The sequence below is a fragment of the Alosa sapidissima genome, chromosome 8, assembly GCF_018492685.1.
Source record: "Alosa sapidissima isolate fAloSap1 chromosome 8, fAloSap1.pri, whole genome shotgun sequence".
NCBI lineage: Eukaryota > Metazoa > Chordata > Actinopteri > Clupeiformes > Clupeidae > Alosa > Alosa sapidissima.
In genome coordinates, this window is record NC_055964.1 from 19,937,316 (window position 1) to 19,956,965 (window position 19,650).

Genomic DNA, 19,650 nt, shown 5'->3' on the forward strand with positions numbered 1-19,650 from the left:
GGAGAGACAGTGAAGTGGGCTCAGCAGTGCCCAGTCATTTGAATAACCTTCATATGATATATTTCATTCAGAACAGGCTTCTTGCAGCTAACAATCCATTTGTTGGTTATCTCATATACTGTAAGGACAGATACTAAAATGTTTGTGATAAATAGAAACTTTGACAGTTTTGGTCCAAGGAATTATGGACTGGTCTTGTGTAGTGCCAATCTCTCTGCTCCTGTGGTCGTACAACCATTATACAGCTTTAGTGTGGACTTTGCCTTCTCAGCCTCTCAAAAATAAAAACAAGTGTAAGGAGAATTATTTATTTGTGTCTGTTTATTGTTCAGAAGTATTAAACGTTTACAAGTTTACCAAGATGGAGTAAAAGAGACCTCAAATGACGCAATACTGACCATCTTAATAGCTTTCCTGACTCTTACTCTTACTGTATAAATGCCACTATAGTTGTAACTGTCCAGCTCCCAGTAAAATGAGTGGGCCATTAAAGCTTCCCAGAGCTCCAGTGAGGAGACTCCGCGCGCCCCTCTCTCCTAATGACTTCACATACTTTTTTGATAGGACACAAAGACGCTTTTGTCCAGGAAATTAACATGTCAAGCATGACTCATTGCCAACTGCCAATCGGCTCACTCGGAACCATATCACTCGCGAGCATGGTAGGGATTGTTATGGTAACTTTACTTGTTTTCCAGTCTATGAACAGCATCAATGCGACTTCATAATTTGAACTGAATGCATCATTTAATACGGATAGACACTATTGATTGACATAATGCGTCTGCCACTGCTGAATCACATAATTAAAGTAAAAGCTTTCCACAGTCCTATACACGCTCTTTGAAAAGCTCTCTACTTTGAAAAGCTGCACTAACACTAACTCTAGGCCCTAGCACATCTCAGTATGTTATGAAAGGTAGGCCTATGTTTTTGTATGAGCTAAAATATCTATGGGTCAGATTGGAGGAAAACTAAATTTCATTTTTGTCTAATTTCAACTAAATTGTTCAGTGATAAAGTTATCTTGTTTATAATTGGAAAATATGAACACAATAAATAAATATCGAAAGAAAAACTTTTAGATCATAATGAATGACCAGAGCACACACTGGATGGTGAACTGGATGGTGAACATCAGTTAGAGATCGCTGATGCCCTGATACAGTTTAACAGCCCCTGTCCTAACAAAATCACTGGCAACAGATATAATTGATCTAAGTCCCAACTTATGCCAGTGTCTGCCATGACTCTGCCATCATTAGTTGGTTTCTGTGGTAATTACGGCAGTGATTTGATTAGCAAACGCAAACAAACAAAGATGGAGAATGCCGATGAGTATGCAAAGTGCACTGATATAGATGCTGTGTGTATATATTTGAAGGATTATTTAGCATTCATTTTAAATATATAAAATCATCTCTGTATGTTGCTCTTTAAAGTAATCTGATATTAGTTTTGGATGACTATTTTAGTGTTATTTTAGCCAGGTTAATGTTGGATAATTTGTTATCTATATATTTTATAGCATATGATATACCATATTTTAATCTGTGACAGATTTGTTTCCTATTTTGTGTTGCGTTAAGCACTATCTAACAGGAGACAGTATGGCCACCACCTTTTTCAAACTTACTGATGCAAATCCACCTCCTCATCCTCTTGGCAGAGGATTGAGCCTATTGCCTATTATTCAGTTATGGAGACCAATGCGCCGCCCATCAGTCCCCTAATGATGACCGTTTCTCTCAGATCTCAGATGTTGGAGCTGTTTCTACTGTGGTTGTGCCAGCTATGGCCGAGTCCAGTTTGAATTCATTTCCAGGTTTTAGTCTGTTTGGAGAGTTTATGTTTCAAGAGACGAGCCCACGCGCGTACGCATCCAGAAGTGCCAATGTGGGGAAAGGATGAATGTTGCTGCTGGGATCTGCGGATGTCAGCTTTGCGTGAAAAAATGCGTGAAGAAAGGCATTTATGGAAAGGCTGAAGATGCTGCAGAGTTGCAGGCTTATGGTGAGCTCCTGGTCAGCCATGACGTGTGATCTACAAGTGTCTTTCAGTGAAGAATGTGACCCTCAGATGGGTATATACGTATTGTTTAGTTAGATTAAATACATCACTTGATCTTCAGTAAAATGTGTTATACAGTGCAGACATACAGGACATGAAAATGGGATTGTGCTATTAATCAGAGGCGGACAGAGTACACAGCTTCATTACTTGAGTAAAAGTACAGATACCCCTTGCTAAATTTTACTCAAGTACAAGTAAAAGTACAATAGTCAGATGTCTACTTAAGTAAAAGTACTGAAGTACTTGTTTTTAAAAGTACTTGAGTATCAAGAGTACAAGAGTAGCCTACATTTTTTAAATATTGCATTAGTACTGCCACAGTGCTTACATTTATGTACAAAAACGTCCTACATGGAGTTATGAAAAATGTTAATGTACCTTGGTGAATGTAAAAGGAATTGAAAGTAAAATCAACTCAGTTTAATCTTTTTATCATGTTGCCAGGGATGGGCAGTATTTCTAATACATGTATTTAAAATACATATTTCAAATACAAAATACTATTTTGTAATTGAAACACTTGAAGCGAAAACTATCATTAACTTGTTCAGAAAATTGAAATAGTCTGGCGAGGTGGGGCCACGGGTTGGCACATTCCCGGGATGGACCTGCTGCGTCTTCATCCATTGTTTCGTCCATGGTTTCGTCTCTTATCTAAATCTGACCATGGAGTTGACTTTGGCGGAAAGCTGAAGGTGATTGCTGATAGGCTGTCCCAATCAGTGGTGCCTGCACAATCCAATCACGTTTGAGAGGGAAACAACAAATTGAGGGTTTCCGAGATTTTTCTTTTAGAAGAAGTAACGGGTACTCACGGTTATGGATAGAAATGTAGTGGAGTAAAGAGTACAATATTGGCCTCAAGTACACTGTACTCAAGTAAATGTACTCCGTTACTGTCCGGCTTTGCTATTAATGTAGTGTTCCGTACATTTAGGCAAAATCTAAGACATATCTGAAAGCATGTACAATTTAGACTATTAAAGCACACATGCATTCTTTTGTGTGCATGATATCCATGAGTGACTGCAATACAGGCGCTTGTGTCTGAAGGTAGCGCGGGACGTATGTACTTCTGAGAACATCAGAGAGCTGCTGTATCTTCTGGACATCTACCAGTTAGTGTGGGCATTTTTTTCTTAAAAGTCTGTAGAAGATAATGCACACATTGCAACGACTGACATAGGGCAGATGGAATTTGAGAGGAATTTTTACCTTTTTTTGTTACATTTGTGTAGTTATTACTGAAATCAAATTAAGTTGCTTAATGAGGTGTTCTAAAAAAAGATTAATAAGACTCAAATAAATGATGCATTTTGACCTGAAATGCTACAATTTGACCTGAACCAATTGCTACTTCTCTGATAATAACCTGAAAACATTAGGTAAAACTTTCCTCTATATCTTTTATAAAGGCTCATGATACAGTTTTGTGTCTTGTGCTACATATATTACATGATGGTCACTTTCAGACCAAAACGCACAGAACTAACTGAAATTGCGCCGTCCTTTGCCTCCATTGTCTTACTCGGTTATGCAAGGGAATGAAAGGGGGTTGGGAATGTGTCTCTTGCTCTCTCTCTCTCTCTCTCTCTCTCTCTCTCTCTCTCTCTCCCTCTTTCTCCCTCTCTGTTGCCCCGACTCTTTGTCCACAGACCTTTGGGTGTACTAATCCAGCCAAAAGACTTCATCCCCAGACAGACTTCAGGCACCATCTTATGCACGGCCCCTACCAGGCAGCACTGGAGATTTGACATGGCGAATGTGTTTGTGATCCTCTTTCTAGTTCTGGACTGGCTCGTCCTCCTGCAGAGCGCCAAGATCCTCACAGTCTGTTTGATTGGTAAGTACCTCAGTAAGGTCTAAGTGTTTTGGCTGGGGACTGTTTTGTGGTTTGGTGGTTCCGCAGTAAGTGGTGTGTGTTTACTGTAAGTGTTTTGAGCTTGGCCAGTTCCAAGTGAGCGAAGATGTAAACGTACTGTAGAGGTGACCGCTGCTGGAACATTTATTCCGAGGCTGTGAGAGATGGTTGGTTTTGCCTTGCAGGGGGCAGCCATTACATGCTCATGGATGAGGTCTCGCACTCTTTCCACCAAAGTGGCCACAGCGTACGGATGCTGCTTCAGCTGGGCAATCCGGTCATTAAAGGTGAGCTTGGCAGAAGATGGGAAACTTCACTCACCTGTTGTTCCACTTTTGTTCTTCTTCTATGGTTGTGATGAAGCTGACAGTAGCAGTTGGTCAACAGTGGAACACATATTGTCATTCTAGGACTTGAGTATGCTGGACGCCCAAACAGCTATGAATTAACCACCTGGTCACCTGGTGAGAATTACATTGAAGAATACAATGGATGGTTCTTTGTGCAGCAAAAAGAGTTTCTTCTTGGCAGGTGAAGCTGTTTGTGGTATTATTCATTTGTATTTTTGTTTAGAAACTAGAAGATTTCACGTTTGTGATGTTAATAAGTGGGCTACAAACAGAGGTTGAGATACTAGCGAAGATGGCATGATATGAGATGCTCATTTGTCTTCATTTATGAACTTGCACACAGGAGTAACTTTAGTGGCTTCTTGAACTTCATGGGACACCTGGCCTACCACTGCGATCTCATTTTGAGTGACTCTGAGCTGATGGACTTACTGCGGAGGGAATCTTTTGACATGGCCATACTGGACGCCTTCAACCCCTGCTCCTTCCTGCTGGCCCACTTCCTGGGCCTGCGCTATGTGGCGTTCTATCCCGGGTCCCTCAACGGACCCCTCTCCGTCGGCCTGCCCAGCCCCCTGTCCCACGTGCCAGTCTTCAACTCTGAGCTGTCTGACCGGATGGGGCTTTTCGGCCGTCTCAAGAATGTCGTGTTTTCCCTGGTATCCCCCATCGCGGAGCAGCTGATCCATCAGAGGTTCCAGCACGTGGCTGAGCGCCACTTCCTCTCGCCGCCGGCCATGTCCGAGCTGTACAGCCGAGCGGAGCTGTGGGCCTTTAACACAGACTTCTCCCTGGAGTTCCCACAGCCACTGATGCCCTACACCGTGTGTGTGGGGGGACTGCTGTCCAAACCCGCCAGGCCACTGTCTCAGGTGCCCAGTCCCCAACAACAAATCAGTAGGGTAAAACGAACCTGTCTCACGACAGTCTAACCCAGCTCACGTTCCCTATTAGTGCGTGAACAATCCAACACTTGGTGAATTCTGCTTCACAATGATAAGAAGAGCCGACATTGAAGGGTCAAAAAACGACTTTGCAGCCACAAGCCAGTTATCCCCAGAGAGATAGACTTCACTGGACACAACACATGCCCTCCACATAATGCACTCTCCTCCCTCCAGAACTAGGATCTAATGAATATCTTAAAAGGGGCCAGCATCAGCCTTAGTAGGGCTGTCACAGATAAATACTTAGTACACACATTTCTACTTGTCTATGTCTTCCACAATTGCATATCTGCTAATTGAATTTGAGGAAATGTTGAAAAAAAAGTTTTTTTTTTGCAGGACCTGGAGGACTTCATTGGTCAGTATCCAGAGGAGGGGTTCATAGTGGTCACCCTGGGCTCCATGGTGTCCTCTGTCCCTCTGGAGGAGCTGCTGAGGGAGATGAACGCAGGCTTCGCCCAAGTCCCTCAGGGCGTCGTCTGGAGGTACCACCCGCTGCGATGGCCACCCCACATTCAACCTGCACCCAATGTAAAACTGGTGGACTGGCTGCCTCAGAACGACCTGCTAGGTACCAGTGTGGTCAAAAATACTGAAAAAACATCACACGTTGGCCTATTGCTTATTATGTCTTATCTGTATGTAACATGTCTGTAAATAATATGTACATGGTGTTGCCTGTATATATTGTGCACATTTCCTATATACTGTATATATCATCATTGTCTATGTATTGTCTGTACTGATAGAGTGACTCCAAATGGCCAGAAACAAATGTGTTATTATTATTATATATGTGTAACCATACCTGGCCAGTGAAATCTGATTCTGATCCTGGCTGTATTGGAGTTCCATTTGCCTTTTTCTTTCCTCAGGGCATCCCAAGGTGCGTCTCCTGGTCACTCATGGAGGTCAGAATAGCCTCCTGCAGGCCGTGTACCACGCTGTTCCGGTGTTAGGCGTGCCTCTCTTCGGCGACCAGTTTGATAACCTTGTGCGAGTGGAAGCCAAAGGCCTGGGGTTAGCGGTCAAACCCACAGATATCCAGAGAGATGTCCTCAGTGGCACAGTGACCACACTCATAACAGACCCAAGGTAAAGAGGCTAACATGATGACGCAATGATGTTGTCAAGGATAAAAAAGGCTATACTTGTTGTGTTCTCCCTCCACAGGTTCTAGGAAAAACTGAATACCGAATACTTCATGGTTTAATAGTCCTTGTTATTTTTTTTATCAAGGTCCATGTTACTTTTTAACAACTATGTCATCTACTATATACACTAACATAAAGAGTTGAACAGACTTGTTCTTGGGTAGAAGCTGTCTTTTTGCTTTTGTCAGTGTATTGTGTTGCTATCAACGTGTCATCTCCCTGACCCACTCCTGTGTCCCCCTGCAGGTATAAAGCCTCCGCTGAGTCTCTCAGTCGGATCCACCGGTCACTCCCGCACCCCCCGGGCCAGCGGCTGGTGCTGTGGGTGGAGCATGTGATGCAGAGTGGCGGTGGGTCTCACCTGTGGCCCTTCTCGCTCCAGCAGCCCTGGTACCAGCGCTGCCTGCTGGACGTGGCTCTCCTCGTCGCCCTGGTGACGCTCGGACTGGTGAACTTGGGAGTAGCGGCCTTTCAGAGCTACGAGGGGCGAAGCAAACTTAAACAGGACTGATGTAGGACTGGTGCATGTGCAGGGGTTTGTTTTGGATAATGCTGTGAAACCGACATACAGGGACTTGGATGGTTTGATGGATTGAAGTAATGCTTTTATATTCTTGCATATATTGCTGCAGTGGACCAGATGAGTTAATTAAATGGATGACACACTGAATATCTGCAAGAGGTTTTGTTTTTATCAGCATGCTTGCTTATCAAAAACATTTCAATTATCACAATTGGCCATCGACCAAGTGCGGTTTCTGTTTTTCATAAAAAAAACTTGTCCTTTCCTTAGAAGAATGATTAGAGTTGACGCTCCTCCAAGCTGATCTGAAATGTGATTTCTGTCTTCATGCGAATTTTGAGCATCCTGTTTTTCTCTGAGCCTGTCTTCAGCTCAGTCTGCGTGACTCTATTATGGCTGTAAACAGGGCCTTTTAAAAATAGATTCTGGCAAAGCTGCACTTGTACACAAATGTCACATTTAGTGTTGTGTATCCAGTGGACACGGTGGGAGATAAATTAATTGGATCATCTGATAATTGGTCCTTTGATTGATGCAGCCAGTTATAATCTGGAGTGACAATCAAATAATGACTCAAAGGCTGATATGCTCTACTGCAGGCGTGAAGGCGTTTTTTTTCCCACACAAGTACAAACGAGGAAATAGCGCCTGGAGCCACATACCCAGTTGGCTGCTCTACAATTATTGGATTTGGTTGACCAGTGTGGAGGGTTGGCCTGGACGTTTCACTTCTCTCCACCCACTCTCCCTGGCAGGTTTTGGGAAGCCCACTTTAGGCCTTGTGTGTGTGTGTTGGGGGGTGCGGGGGGAGGGGTGCAGTGGATGTTTAGGGTGGCACTTGACTGATGTTTCCTCCAAACTGACGGCTGTCCTGATTGCTTGTGTCACTCAGCCTCCCCTGGTTCCTGCTCCTCAGCAGTGCTACTTTGTGCAGCGCTGACCCGACGCCGATCCGCAAATGAGGCCTGCACCGTCATGCCTCACTGCCAGTCACCCCTGCTCACCCCTCCAGCCCAAGCAGCCCTCCCCCAGCCAGGCCCCCAGAGCCGGCCCATGGCTGGATGGATGGAGTCAGCCCTATTGAAGATGGGCTCTGTCCCTCTCCCCCTCCTTCTCTCCCTCCCTCTCTGTTCCCTGGCCTTCATTGAGTGCTCAGGGCAGGGAAGGCAGGGGCCACCGGAGTGGGTGGGTCGGAGTCTCCACTAGTGGGCTTCGTGTGGTGACCACCAGCACCACCACCTGTCTCCTCCCAGCCCCATTTGCCGCCCAAACACACACAACCCCTCCTCCCCACCCCTCCTTGGCGTCACCGCCTAGACAAAAGAGTATCCGTCTTCCGTGAACCGTAACTGTACTGCCCCTTCGCGTGACAAGAGAGCTTCCCTCCACTCTACATCTGTGTGCTGATCGGGGTTGAAAATATAAATCAGGGAGAATAATAAGCAATTAGAGTAGTGTGGGTTGGTGGGAGGTTATGCGTAGATCCAGGTGCCGCGGTGACAAGTGTCCCCTCGCAGACAAGCGCTCTCTGTCACGCAAGCCCTGGGCCCGCTGTGTTGTGTGTGGAGCCTGAGTGGTTTTGATTGCAGGGCCTGATTAGGCTGCAAGCCTGAATGGGAATTAACGGGGCACTGAGCACTGCGCTGAGTCGCGTTAACGGCAGGCTGGCCACTTCTGCCACTGTTTCCAAAGCAGTAATTAACCCCAGCAGAGCCCGCACAGGGCCAGCCCCCCCCCCCACCCTGCACAGGTGCAGCGGGAAAACATACTCATCTTTTTCCTGGCCTTAAAGCAAATGTTCTGGCATGGTGCCAGAGAATTTTAAACCCTGTCATTCGCTCTCTCACTTGTCTATTTAAACAGCGTCTCACTCTGAGTGAAATAACATGTACACAGAAGCTGTTAAGTTTATTTATTATTATTATTATTATTATTATTTGAGGTATTGAAGAGATGGAAATAAATAAACAAATGTCACGTGACACAGTAGGATTTTTTTTTGTTCAGAGGAGTTTTTAAAAAATCATAAATACCATCACGCACACTGTACACAGCATTCTTGATTTACACAAATTTCCTCAAAAAGAAAGAAAAAAAAAAAAAACCTCCAAGTCAGACCAAGTAACACATACAATGAAAAGGGGGATGTTAATAAAAAATATACATGATATGCGAAAGGAATGAGTTTTCAAAAATAGTCTGGCCAATCTTTCACTGGACCAGTGTCTCTTTACATCCATTCTGCCACTATGAACTCAAGGCACTGGCAGTCCCCTTACAAACACGGACATAAAGCAAACATATATCACTTCTAACTGTTTTCAGATCAGATAGGCCTGTGCAGTGGGTAAGAATCACTGATTCCCCTGCTCACACCAACATGGAACTGCGGGCCAACAAACAGTTAACTGGCAGCAGCGTATACCTACAAGGAAGCAAGCTGAAGAGGAAGCATGTGCGTCAGGGGGGGACGACCCTTTTTGGGCTAAAGCTATCCCTGAGGTCAGAGGTGACACTTCTTGTTGTTGTGTTGGAAAGCCCTGTGGTGCCATGGGTAGGCTGCACCACACCAGGGGTGAAGGGTCAGGAGGTGACCGGCTCTCATACAACAATACAGAGACGTCTTCCACAGGAGGCTCACAGATACAGGGCATTTGTTTACAGAAGAGGAAAAAAACAAACAAAAGGATAACAACTAAAAGACAATGGAAGTGGAGATGATTATTTACCAAGTGGCCTCAGTTCTGACTGTTACATCTGAGCTGGAACACTAATCTTATGTATTAGCTCTACTGGTGAATAGATTAAAAGGCCTCCCTAATTTTCTATTCTACCTTAAAGGTGTAGTCTGAGACTCTAATCCAATACATATTTTTTTGTGAAATTCAGCTATGTGGTGTCCTTTCTATGGGCTCAAAATAAGGAGATTGTATACGGTCTTGGCACTTTTGATGGAAAACACCATCTACCACCAAATTCCAGCCAATGCTTCAGGAGCACAGAAACGCTGATGATGAGATCTACATTAACTTCTGTCCACATGATAGTGCTGAAGTGCCACTTCACAATGTTCCACTACAGACTCTTTGCTAGGGGTTTTAAGCAATATTACACAATAATGTTACACACACAAAAAAAAGGGCTCTCAATTTGGGGTCTCTGCAATAGTGTTCAAAACCAGCACTTCTGTGATTCTTTAACAATTCCCTTTGCATAAAAATAGACATTTTTTGGAAGCTAGTTCCCTTCTGAAAAAGCTTCACTCGTTCATTCGTGCAGTGAACGAAACGGGATCCACCCTATGTAATGCTGGAGCCCTCGGCTGGTTAGAAGCCCTCGGCTGGTTAGAACCATACACAACTGTGCAAGCCCCAAATAAATAAACACAATGACTATGAAAACACCAGGAAACAGCTCAACAAAGTCCTAAAAAGGTCCACAAGTCTGGTGACATCATGATAATTCCGTTACAATATCCTCCATTGTCCACTCGTAGGGTCAGAGTAAGAAAAGTCTGTCAGTATTGTCACTGGGATGTACGTTTCACTCAGATGTCGTCAAATATGCGACCACGAGACAATGATGTGGCTAGATAGCGCCCCCCAGTGTACCTGAGGAGAAAACATGAATAAAAACAGAATTCTAAAGTCAGGTGACATGATCCTGCTATCTTTCACTCCACACAGGGCTCAAGTCATGTGCTCAATCATGCTTTTTAATAAAGTGATTAATCAATCAATTAGTCAACTAAATAACTAATCATCCCAACGATGGATCAATCATTTATCTTTTGAGTGAAGAAATAATTCATTTACCGCCGGTCCTCGGTCTCTGTGATCTCCTCTGCGTTGAAGTCTAAAGGTTCAGCGTCTTGCAGGAGTTCAGTCTGGTCACTCCGGTCTCTCCTGGACAGTGGAGCAACTGTAGGGAGAGGAAGGGAGATGCTCCAGTCAGCACCCACTCCAGCTTTCCGTTCTCTCACATGGAGGAATAATGCTACCTGGCGCTCCGGTCCACTCCACGCTGACAAGCTCTCGAGCTGTGGTTCTACTCACATGCACTGCTGTTCATAACTGACTCGTTGTTCTCCTTCAGTTCCGAATACGTGTTCCGATTCCGGCTGGCATACTTTTCTCGTGGGTCTCCGTACCGTTCCCTCCATTCCTGGAAAAAAACCAGAACCAGAACAAAGATCTCAGTGAACCAGTCCTGGACCCTCACGCTAGATGTTGTAGGCTGTGTTTGGTGTTTTGCTCGTGGTTCTAATAGTTCTGGAGTACACATACTCTCCTACGGTTCTCCCCATCCTCTGTTCTCTGACGCTTCCTCCTCTCTGCAAACACAGAACACAGAACACAGAAAAGAGGTCAACTTACATACTGCCTCTAAAAAGACATAGACAGAAAAACGGAATAGAAGGCTGATTCTATACATAGAATGGAACAACTCTGATATAAATAATGCACATTTTAATTACAGGCCAACCAGATGCATTCCATGGATTGGGTTACACTGTTATTTAGCCCCATATGAAGAGTACATGAAATTTGACTGGTAGGAGGCCTATCCTTTCTAAATTCCTCATTTAACACAGCTTATTTAAATGTCATTTCATCTGTTTAAAAAGATTCAAACTTTATACTGTAAGTAAGATGTAGGAGATGTGGTCACCTCTCTTGATGAGTTCTCTGCCCTCATCCACCAGGTCTGTGGTCATGTTGCTCTCGCCCATGAACTGCTGGAAGCCCAGCATATTCAGACAGCGTGTTCCAAGGCTGCAGATAGAAGAGACAAAACAAACACAATATTGACGTCACACAACATAACAAGTGTGCGGTTCAATCAGAACATAAAAGAACTACTATGTTTTACTCCACCCAGGCACTGATTGGGTGGATTTTATGTTTGTTGTTTCGCAATTTGTTTCCCACTCCTGCTCTCTTTCTCTTTCTGACCACAGATTGGTTAGTGGTGGACAGAGTGTGGACAGACGGGTTATTCACCTGTAGTAGGTCGCAATGCAGAGCAGCAGGATGAGCATGGGGTAGTAGATGTAGAACCCTTTAGCGATGAACGAGAGAACCTTCATGGACCCCATAATCTAAGGATGACAGTGCACAAACACACACCCACACACATAAGCATCAAGAATGCTTGAATCTGTGATTAAAGGGCACCATCCATTGTTTGGTTTAAAGTAGTAAACGGGTTTCACTCATTTGTAGTAAACAGGTTTCACCAGTTGCGTAGTAACTCACAGTAGTGTAGGCGGTCTGCTCTCTTTGCTGGCCAGAGATGGTGGAGTCCATGTGGATCAGACCCAGGAAGTTCAGACAGAGGGGTGGAGTCAGTCGGCAGAACAACCTACAGACAGAGTTAGCGTTGACTTGCGGCTGCACAGCACATTAAAACACAGTGCATGCTACATTATTCCATCACTGATACTGTTGACATACATGCCGCTAAACTGCAGGCTGTAGGCATCCGTCTGATGGTGCGGGGCCAGGTAGTAGTAGTTGAAGACTCTGATGCGGAACACGGTGGAGTACACGCAGTAGCACAGGTAAAATATGGTGAAGAAGCACGCCATCTGGTGGACAAGAGCAGTCATGGCATCAGACAGTCCCAAAAACAGGAGGGTAAGGGTAGGGCATTGACGATGACTCACTCACTCGTTACACACACTGATAGATTTCAATGACGACTTCTATCCATTCTAGCTCCTGCTAGAATGCAGATTCAGAAGGCTACTATACAAAATGACGTAACTAACAAAAGAACACATCAATTTTGAAACAATAGATGATGCTTGGTGCAGTTTTCTTTCCCAAAGTGAGCTGGATAGACCAGTAACCTCGCTTCACAGTCCATCCTCCAAGGGTCCTTCTCACCTCGATGTAAAAGTAGTTGTACTCCTTCTCGGCCAGCTGGATGAAGATGGCGAAGAGGGAGAGGACGGGACGGGGGCTGAAGAAGGTGCACTCGGACCAGACCACCGCCACGGAGACCAGCATCAGGAGCACGGCCAGCGCCCTGTAGAACCAGCGCCGCAGCAGACACTCCCAGTACCACTCTGTAAACAATCACCAAGACAACAACAACACAAAACACCTACATTTATTAATGCTTTCACAGAGCACAATATACATCTTATATGTATATATATATCTTGCTAATACCTGACTATTTCAAGGGTCTTTTCAGGAGATTGTTAGCGCTGACTGAATGATTGAAAGGTTTGCATACACAGAAGTCCATATATCTTATTAGTCATATCAAACTGAGATTAGCAGTTAGGGAGTATAACACTCCCTTTAATAATCTAACAATGATGGTACGTGATTCATTCGGTCCTGTTCCCCTTCCAATATTTAACCTCTTGATTTGAAAAAATAAACACTGGTGATGTGTCTGCTTTGTAAGATTTTAGAAAGTAATCTGAAGGGCTTTGTACACTACTCAAGTAATCTGAAGGGCTTGGCCAATACTCAGACATCTAGATAGACAGGTCTGAAGTCCCAGAACACAATAAAATGCCACAACTACAAGGAGTGGAATAAAGTGGATATTGGTCTCCTTCATGGAGATAATACACAACTTTTCACACTGTGACACTTTCTAAAATGCTATGTCAGAGTTGCAGAAACATAAAACAAAGACTTTGTCACTTCTCTCCTGCGTGACTGAAAGTCACATGTTCATGACATAATTTTTAGCTTAGGTATAGAGTAATGTTCACGATGGGGCCATAAAGTGAGAGTGTATGGAGCCAGTCATACAGTGCTATACCGAGTAATCCGTGTCACTTCTCTCCGGTAAAGTCCACTGAACATGATGATGTCCTGTTTAATGGTCTAACTCCACAATTTAGTACCACACAGTTAACTGTCTTTACTCTTTCCATATGTTTTCAGGAGTAGTTTTCTGACCTATACAAGATGCTTCCAAACAAGGGTTTCCTACCAGGGTTAAAGTTGACCATGTTTCCTCTGACCTAACATACCATACATACCTATGGTGGGTGTATAGAGGACTCTGCTAAGCCACCCGGGTGGCTCTGAGGAGGGGAAGCTGTGCACAAACTGGTGGGCGGCACTGGTCTCATTCTTAGCCACGTCCTCCAGGTGAAAGGCCTCCTCCAGCAGCGCCTGCCACTGCACCTGGGTGCGGTTGTGCCGCTGCACTGCGTAGATAACCTGGGGGGGTGATGGAGAAAACGCTTTAGCGGGTCACACAAACAATGTCCATCGTGTTTAGGACCACATGAGTGACACGGTCGTGACTGATGAAGCCGTGTTCTGGTTCAGACCTGATAAGTGTAATGCTGTTTACTGATATGCTTAGCCTCCAGCAGCTTTATTGAATCTTGAAGGCCTTAATTAAATCCCAACTGAATGTCATTTGCCAGGCCAGGGAGCTAAGCAAACACGCCTTGAGAACTGAGCAGCTGCTGTACCTGTTTGTGCAGCTTCACCAGGCTCTTTTTACTGGGACACGGGTTACGGTTCTCATCAAAGTCCTCGTAGTCATCCATGTTCCTGCCCATTTTCTCCTGGTACTCAGTAGGGCTCTATAATAGAAGGGGATCATGAGTTCACTCTACAGCCATACCAATCACTGGCAGAATGGTCGCTGCAATATTGTTTTATTACTTGGTAAATATACTTCTTTCCCATGTTGACCTTACCTTTCTTAAAACTGTGTCAATGCACTTCCTAAGAGGGTGGTTATATTTGATTGCCTCACTGGCATTCCTCACATCCTGGAGAGTGGAGATATGATTGTGATGTCATGTATATTTATAAAGTTAGGAGCAAATACTGTCAAATTATGCATTATGACAAATCTGGCTGGCTGGACACAAACAATCCATAATCATCATTGTATCATAGGAGCTCATCTGTCCCAATTTTTATATAAGGCTTTCCAAACTACTGCAGGAAGTTCCAATGAATTAAATGGTTCATTCCAACGTTTGGAGGAAATGTGAGGTATTCAGTGAAATGGCTGCACTATTTTGCCAGTTGAGATCCATTAACCTCCCTCACCTCCATGACGTCCTCCAGATTCTCCTCGGCGTCGGCCTTCTCCGTCATCAGCTTGGAGGCCTTGAAGTAGGTCTTGGCTAGCAGGTGACCGTGACAGGAGGCATTCCAGTAAGAGCGCGGGATCTCCACCAAGCCATAGCCCAGCAACAACACCAGCAGGAACAAGCCCCAGGTGTTGGCTGCTGTAATACCGATGACTTGCAGCTGAGTCCTGGACAGACACACCCAAGTAGACACACAATCAGGCACCAGTCTCAACACTGCACATAAACTAGATGTACCGCAGAGCGGTACAAAATATGACCGCCACCCAGTCCAGCACATTTTTTCCACAAAAAGAAATCACGCTGAAAAGCCTATATGATTCTAACTGTCTCACTGAATTGCATTATCCACACTCAATTCTCACTGGTATCTGCTAGACAACAAGTACCAAAACATGATTAGTTCATAGATTTCACATGTAAAATTCATTTTATACAACCCCACCTCCATCTTGCCTGTTCATAATTCTGAGAAATTCTTGATTGTTTGTGTTATGTTTATGTTATGTGTGTGGGTGTGTGTGTGTGTGTGTGTGTGTGGGTGTGAGTGTGTGTGTGTGTGCGTGTGTGTGTGTGCCTGTGCATGCAAGCATACATATGTCTACTGTGTGAGTATGTGTCATACGTATGATTACTGTGAATGTATGTGTGTGTGTGTGTGTATCTGTTTGTGCACATGTGTGCACATGAAATGGGTTAACATGAGCCCTGGAGGCAAACATACGGAAAAAAATGGTCATCCTAGGCCCTACAGTTCTCAAGATATTCACAGAGAACTGTGTCTGCCCTACCCTCCTTTCTGGGGGGTCCAGTCCAGCGGGGGGGGCTACAGATCAAAACGAAAAACGATGGTTCCATGCTATCCATGTGGGGTTACATGCACACCAAGTTTCGTGTACCCTGGTCTTTCAGTGTCCCGGGAATCATTGACGAAAATTTGGGCATGCGAAAAAGAAAAGAAAAAAAAAAAAAAAAAAAAAAAAAAATCTGACTAAACCTATATGACCGCCGCTTCGCTGCGCGGCGGTCATAATAATGTGATTGGACTGTGAACTGGTAATCTGGTATCCATTTGACATTTTGGAGCTATGAGATCACAAAGTCGTACATAATAGTGGGGGTTTTGTGAACAACATGTGCCAATGTTAAGGTCATGATAAGATATAGAGTACTACAATCTCTGATGTCTTATGAACAAATGTTTACAAATGACAAGCCACTAATATATCGTGTAAGACAACTAGATAACTGACAGACCTTGTGTTTAGTCGTCTACAAGGTCTCACGACTATGCCTCTAGTCTGTTGGCAGTTTCTCAACCATACCTTAGACTGGAAATATCTGCCCCTTGGAGGTAATTTTCCAGGACTTGTGGGACAAAAGTGTGGAAGCAGTGAAATGCTCACCATGAGAGATTGAGCTTGGGGCTCACGGCCACGTAGATGAGCAGCGAGCAGAAGATGAGCAGGTAGGTGCCGTAGTAGATGGCGTTTTCAATCAGAGCCGTCTTCACCTTCCCCGAGATGGAGAAGCCTCCAGAGCGTGCATACGACTGCATAAACGGGATGAGCAACCTGCAAACAAAGATGATGCATGATGATGAACTTTTTTACAACCAGACCCAGAAAGAAAAATTATTATTATAGTCACTTACCTCGATATAATACACACATATCATATAACCTACATTGTAAAAACAGCACTCAGTGATGCACTTTTTTTTTATTGTACTTTACCTTCTAAATTGTTTTAAATGTTTCTAGAATTGTTGAGAGAATTGTTTTAAAAAGCTTTAAATTGTTTACCATGTTGTAAGCCGCTTTGGCTAAAAAGGTGTCAGCCAAATGTAATGTCATGTAATGTAATATTAAAGAACAGCCAATGATTGATTAATGTCATGATACAGTGTGTTTCTTACCATGTCAAAAACTGTGAGGTCCAGTATACTACTCGCCAGAACACAGGTAGAATTCCATCAGGTATGTAGCTCCAAGGCTTATGACAGACCTTTTTTGTACTGTAGTATATGGCATGGAGAAAAGAATGGACTTTACACAACACAGTCTATCTAATTTCCTCAAAAAATATTAAGGAAAACATTGATATGACCTTGTTCAATTGACCAACAGCCTGAAATAATTGCCTCAGCAGCTTTGTTCAGATCAAGAAAATATGACATTAGTTGAATGCATGAAAGGAGGCGGTTAAAAGGACCTTGTCGTTGGAGAAATAGAAGAATTTGTCGACTGATTTGAGTATACTGTTGGTAAAACGGCAGCCTTTTCCTTGTTGCTATTAATCTTGCATTGGTTATAAATACTCTGCAATAAGAAACACATAGGAGGTGTCAATGTACGATAAAGATAAAGTCTTGTGTGTGTCAAGGTGTGGAATGTGTCAACTCACCGTGCTGACATCCAGCGGCAGGATGAAAACGATCAAGAAGCAAAGGAACCAGGCAAGAAGAGTTGCAAACAAGACCATGCGATGCTGCTTGCGAAAGTCTCCATAGCGGTGTAGAAGGAACAGTGCCAGGAAAAACACCACCACAATCTCGATGCCCAGGGCCACACCACTCATTCTGACAGATGAAGTGTGTGTCCAAACACACCAAATTGAGCTAAGCCATCACTCAACACACCTTATCGGAAACATGAGAGAGATGCGTCAACTGTGTTCACGTGTACAACACAATGAAATAACTAGGCAGGTTTCAAAGAGAAAATAGCTAGCTCAGGGAGAGAAGAGAAAATAGCTAGCTCAGGGGGAAAATAAACAGAAGTAGCCTTACTGTTAACATTGACAGAAAAAAGAGCTCGAATGAGGAGTCGACGGGGATATCGTTTTACCCCATAAAAGTACCCAAACAAATGTACTAGTGTGGAATTACCCACACTTAGGTATACCCATTACCAACAATTCTTACATTGCAGAGTAAACGTCTAAAAATCATATCTAAGCGACATTAGCCAACTGTCTGCTTGGTTGGTTGTCTGACACACAACGCTTGCCTTGTGAAAGCAACACATTTATGTTAACATTAGCTAGTGCTAGCTCCAGTAACGTTACTGAGATGGAATCTATTCAAAAGCTTCTCTTGGCAAAATATTAAAATAGACAAATGAAGTCTTACATTTCTGTGTGTCTGTTACATAGACACTGGTGACAAAATCCAGACCCCATTCCTATTTCTAGATGTCATTGCGTGTCAAAAGGCAACGTACTAAGTGCTGCCTCTGAACCTTGGGAGTCTTGCGTAATCTGAAGCTGCACGTTTCCTATTTGAGCTATGTATTGTGGGATGTGTAGTACATTAACCCGACGTAGCCATATAGCTGACGCTCTGTTCCATTGTCAAATGTGTGCATGGCATGGGCTATAACTTATAGAAATATAGATTTCCTGAAAATGTTATCGGTTTTTCTACGAATCTAACTCTTTCCTTAGATATGCTACAATCAGGGGTGCGTAGGCAGACCTGAAGCTCCTATTCTATATTGTTTTAGCCTGTTTAGACCTACTGACTGATGATAATTTATACCCTACACAGCACTGTCAGTGATTTACAAGTAAAAAATAGTATTTTCTCATATTTAGACTAATCACTGAAAGGCAACTCAGTTCCATTAAAAGTTAATTGACCCTGCTGTTCACAATTCATTTGAACACATAGGCACATGATTATCAGTGTCATGCAAATGTATTGATTCATCCATGTATTCATTCAAGTAGTAAACATCATTTAAATAATTTTGACAAAATGAGCATAAATTGTACAGTTTATTTAGCCTATAAAGGACATTCATGTGACAACAGCCATGAAGTGTTTTTATTTACTCAACAAAGATTTTGCCTTTCACCTTGTGGCTTTTCCAAGTCATTGATTTGATTTATCTGGAGGTTGATTTATGTCACATGAACATTTCATGGTCTCCCTGTTTTGCTGGAGACCTTCAAGCCTATGATGCTTCCCAGATTTCACATGGTGTACAATAATCACAAGCTGTCCCTTCTGAAAACAGTGTCCTGTTCACAGATCTGTGTAGGTCCAAAAATAAGGGTCGTCAGAGGTGAGTGATCCCAACAAGTTAAGACACACATCTGGGTCTTCTACCAGAGAATCTATGTTTCCCAGGAGATCTAAACAAAGGTTTTCCAGCAAGCCCAGGCAGCAATTCCAGTCCTCGCACAGGTCTGGGCCTCCCAGGACAGTCAACCACAAGGATCCAAACATGTCCAGCGACAGTGGCCAATCCTCAAATAACTCCTCCATGATTGGTTCAAACCAGAGATATACACCTTGTGCTCCTTGTTATTCATTAATTTTCAGAAAGCTTTTCACGCGGTGCATGCTTGGAGTGGAGCTGTTACTGTCGGTTGGACAGGTGTGTCTAAGTGCTTATGCTGGCCATCTGCTTCCTCTGCTGGGGTTAAACCCTTTACCCATAGTGCACGGCGCAGGTACTTTGCAGAGGATTACAGAGCATGGCAGTTTTCTCATCCCTCTTGAATGCAATAACTGTAGCCTACCCGATGTAATTTCAATATTATTTTAATAAATACATATTACATAAGAATGATAAGTCTTTCAATAGTATAAAATACACCACATTACATGCACCTTGGATGTTTTCTGACATTCACAATAAC

General features: G+C 43.6%; 2 protein-coding genes across 2 annotated transcripts; one reads left to right on the top strand and one right to left on the bottom strand.

Annotated features, from left to right (window-relative positions):
* The first annotated feature begins 1,084 nt into the window (after positions 1-1,084).
* On the top strand, positions 1,085-7,051 carry LOC121715492 (UDP-glucuronosyltransferase 3A1-like). Its single transcript, XM_042101284.1, has 8 exons — positions 1,085-2,013; positions 3,860-3,916; positions 4,120-4,221; positions 4,345-4,465; positions 4,628-5,156; positions 5,571-5,802; positions 6,107-6,326; positions 6,632-7,051. The coding sequence occupies exons 1-8, from the start codon at positions 1,908-1,910 to the stop codon at positions 6,894-6,896; spliced, it is 1,632 nt and encodes a 543-aa protein (XP_041957218.1). The 5' UTR covers positions 1,085-1,907; the 3' UTR covers positions 6,897-7,051.
* Positions 7,052-8,971: 1,920 nt separating this feature from the next.
* lmbrd2a (LMBR1 domain containing 2a) lies at positions 8,972-18,285 on the bottom strand. Its single transcript, XM_042101701.1, has 18 exons — positions 18,134-18,285; positions 17,407-17,641; positions 17,215-17,321; positions 16,919-17,017; positions 16,407-16,574; positions 14,957-15,167; positions 14,596-14,670; positions 14,365-14,478; positions 13,921-14,104; positions 12,800-12,981; positions 12,365-12,498; positions 12,167-12,272; positions 11,912-12,009; positions 11,580-11,683; positions 11,195-11,241; positions 10,964-11,072; positions 10,724-10,829; positions 8,972-10,519 (listed from the first exon to the last, which is right to left on the bottom strand). Exons 2-18 carry the CDS (start codon positions 17,578-17,580, stop codon positions 10,456-10,458), a joined length of 2,082 nt encoding a protein of 693 aa, XP_041957635.1. The 5' UTR covers positions 17,581-17,641; positions 18,134-18,285; the 3' UTR covers positions 8,972-10,455.
* Between the last annotated feature and the right edge of the window lie 1,365 nt (positions 18,286-19,650).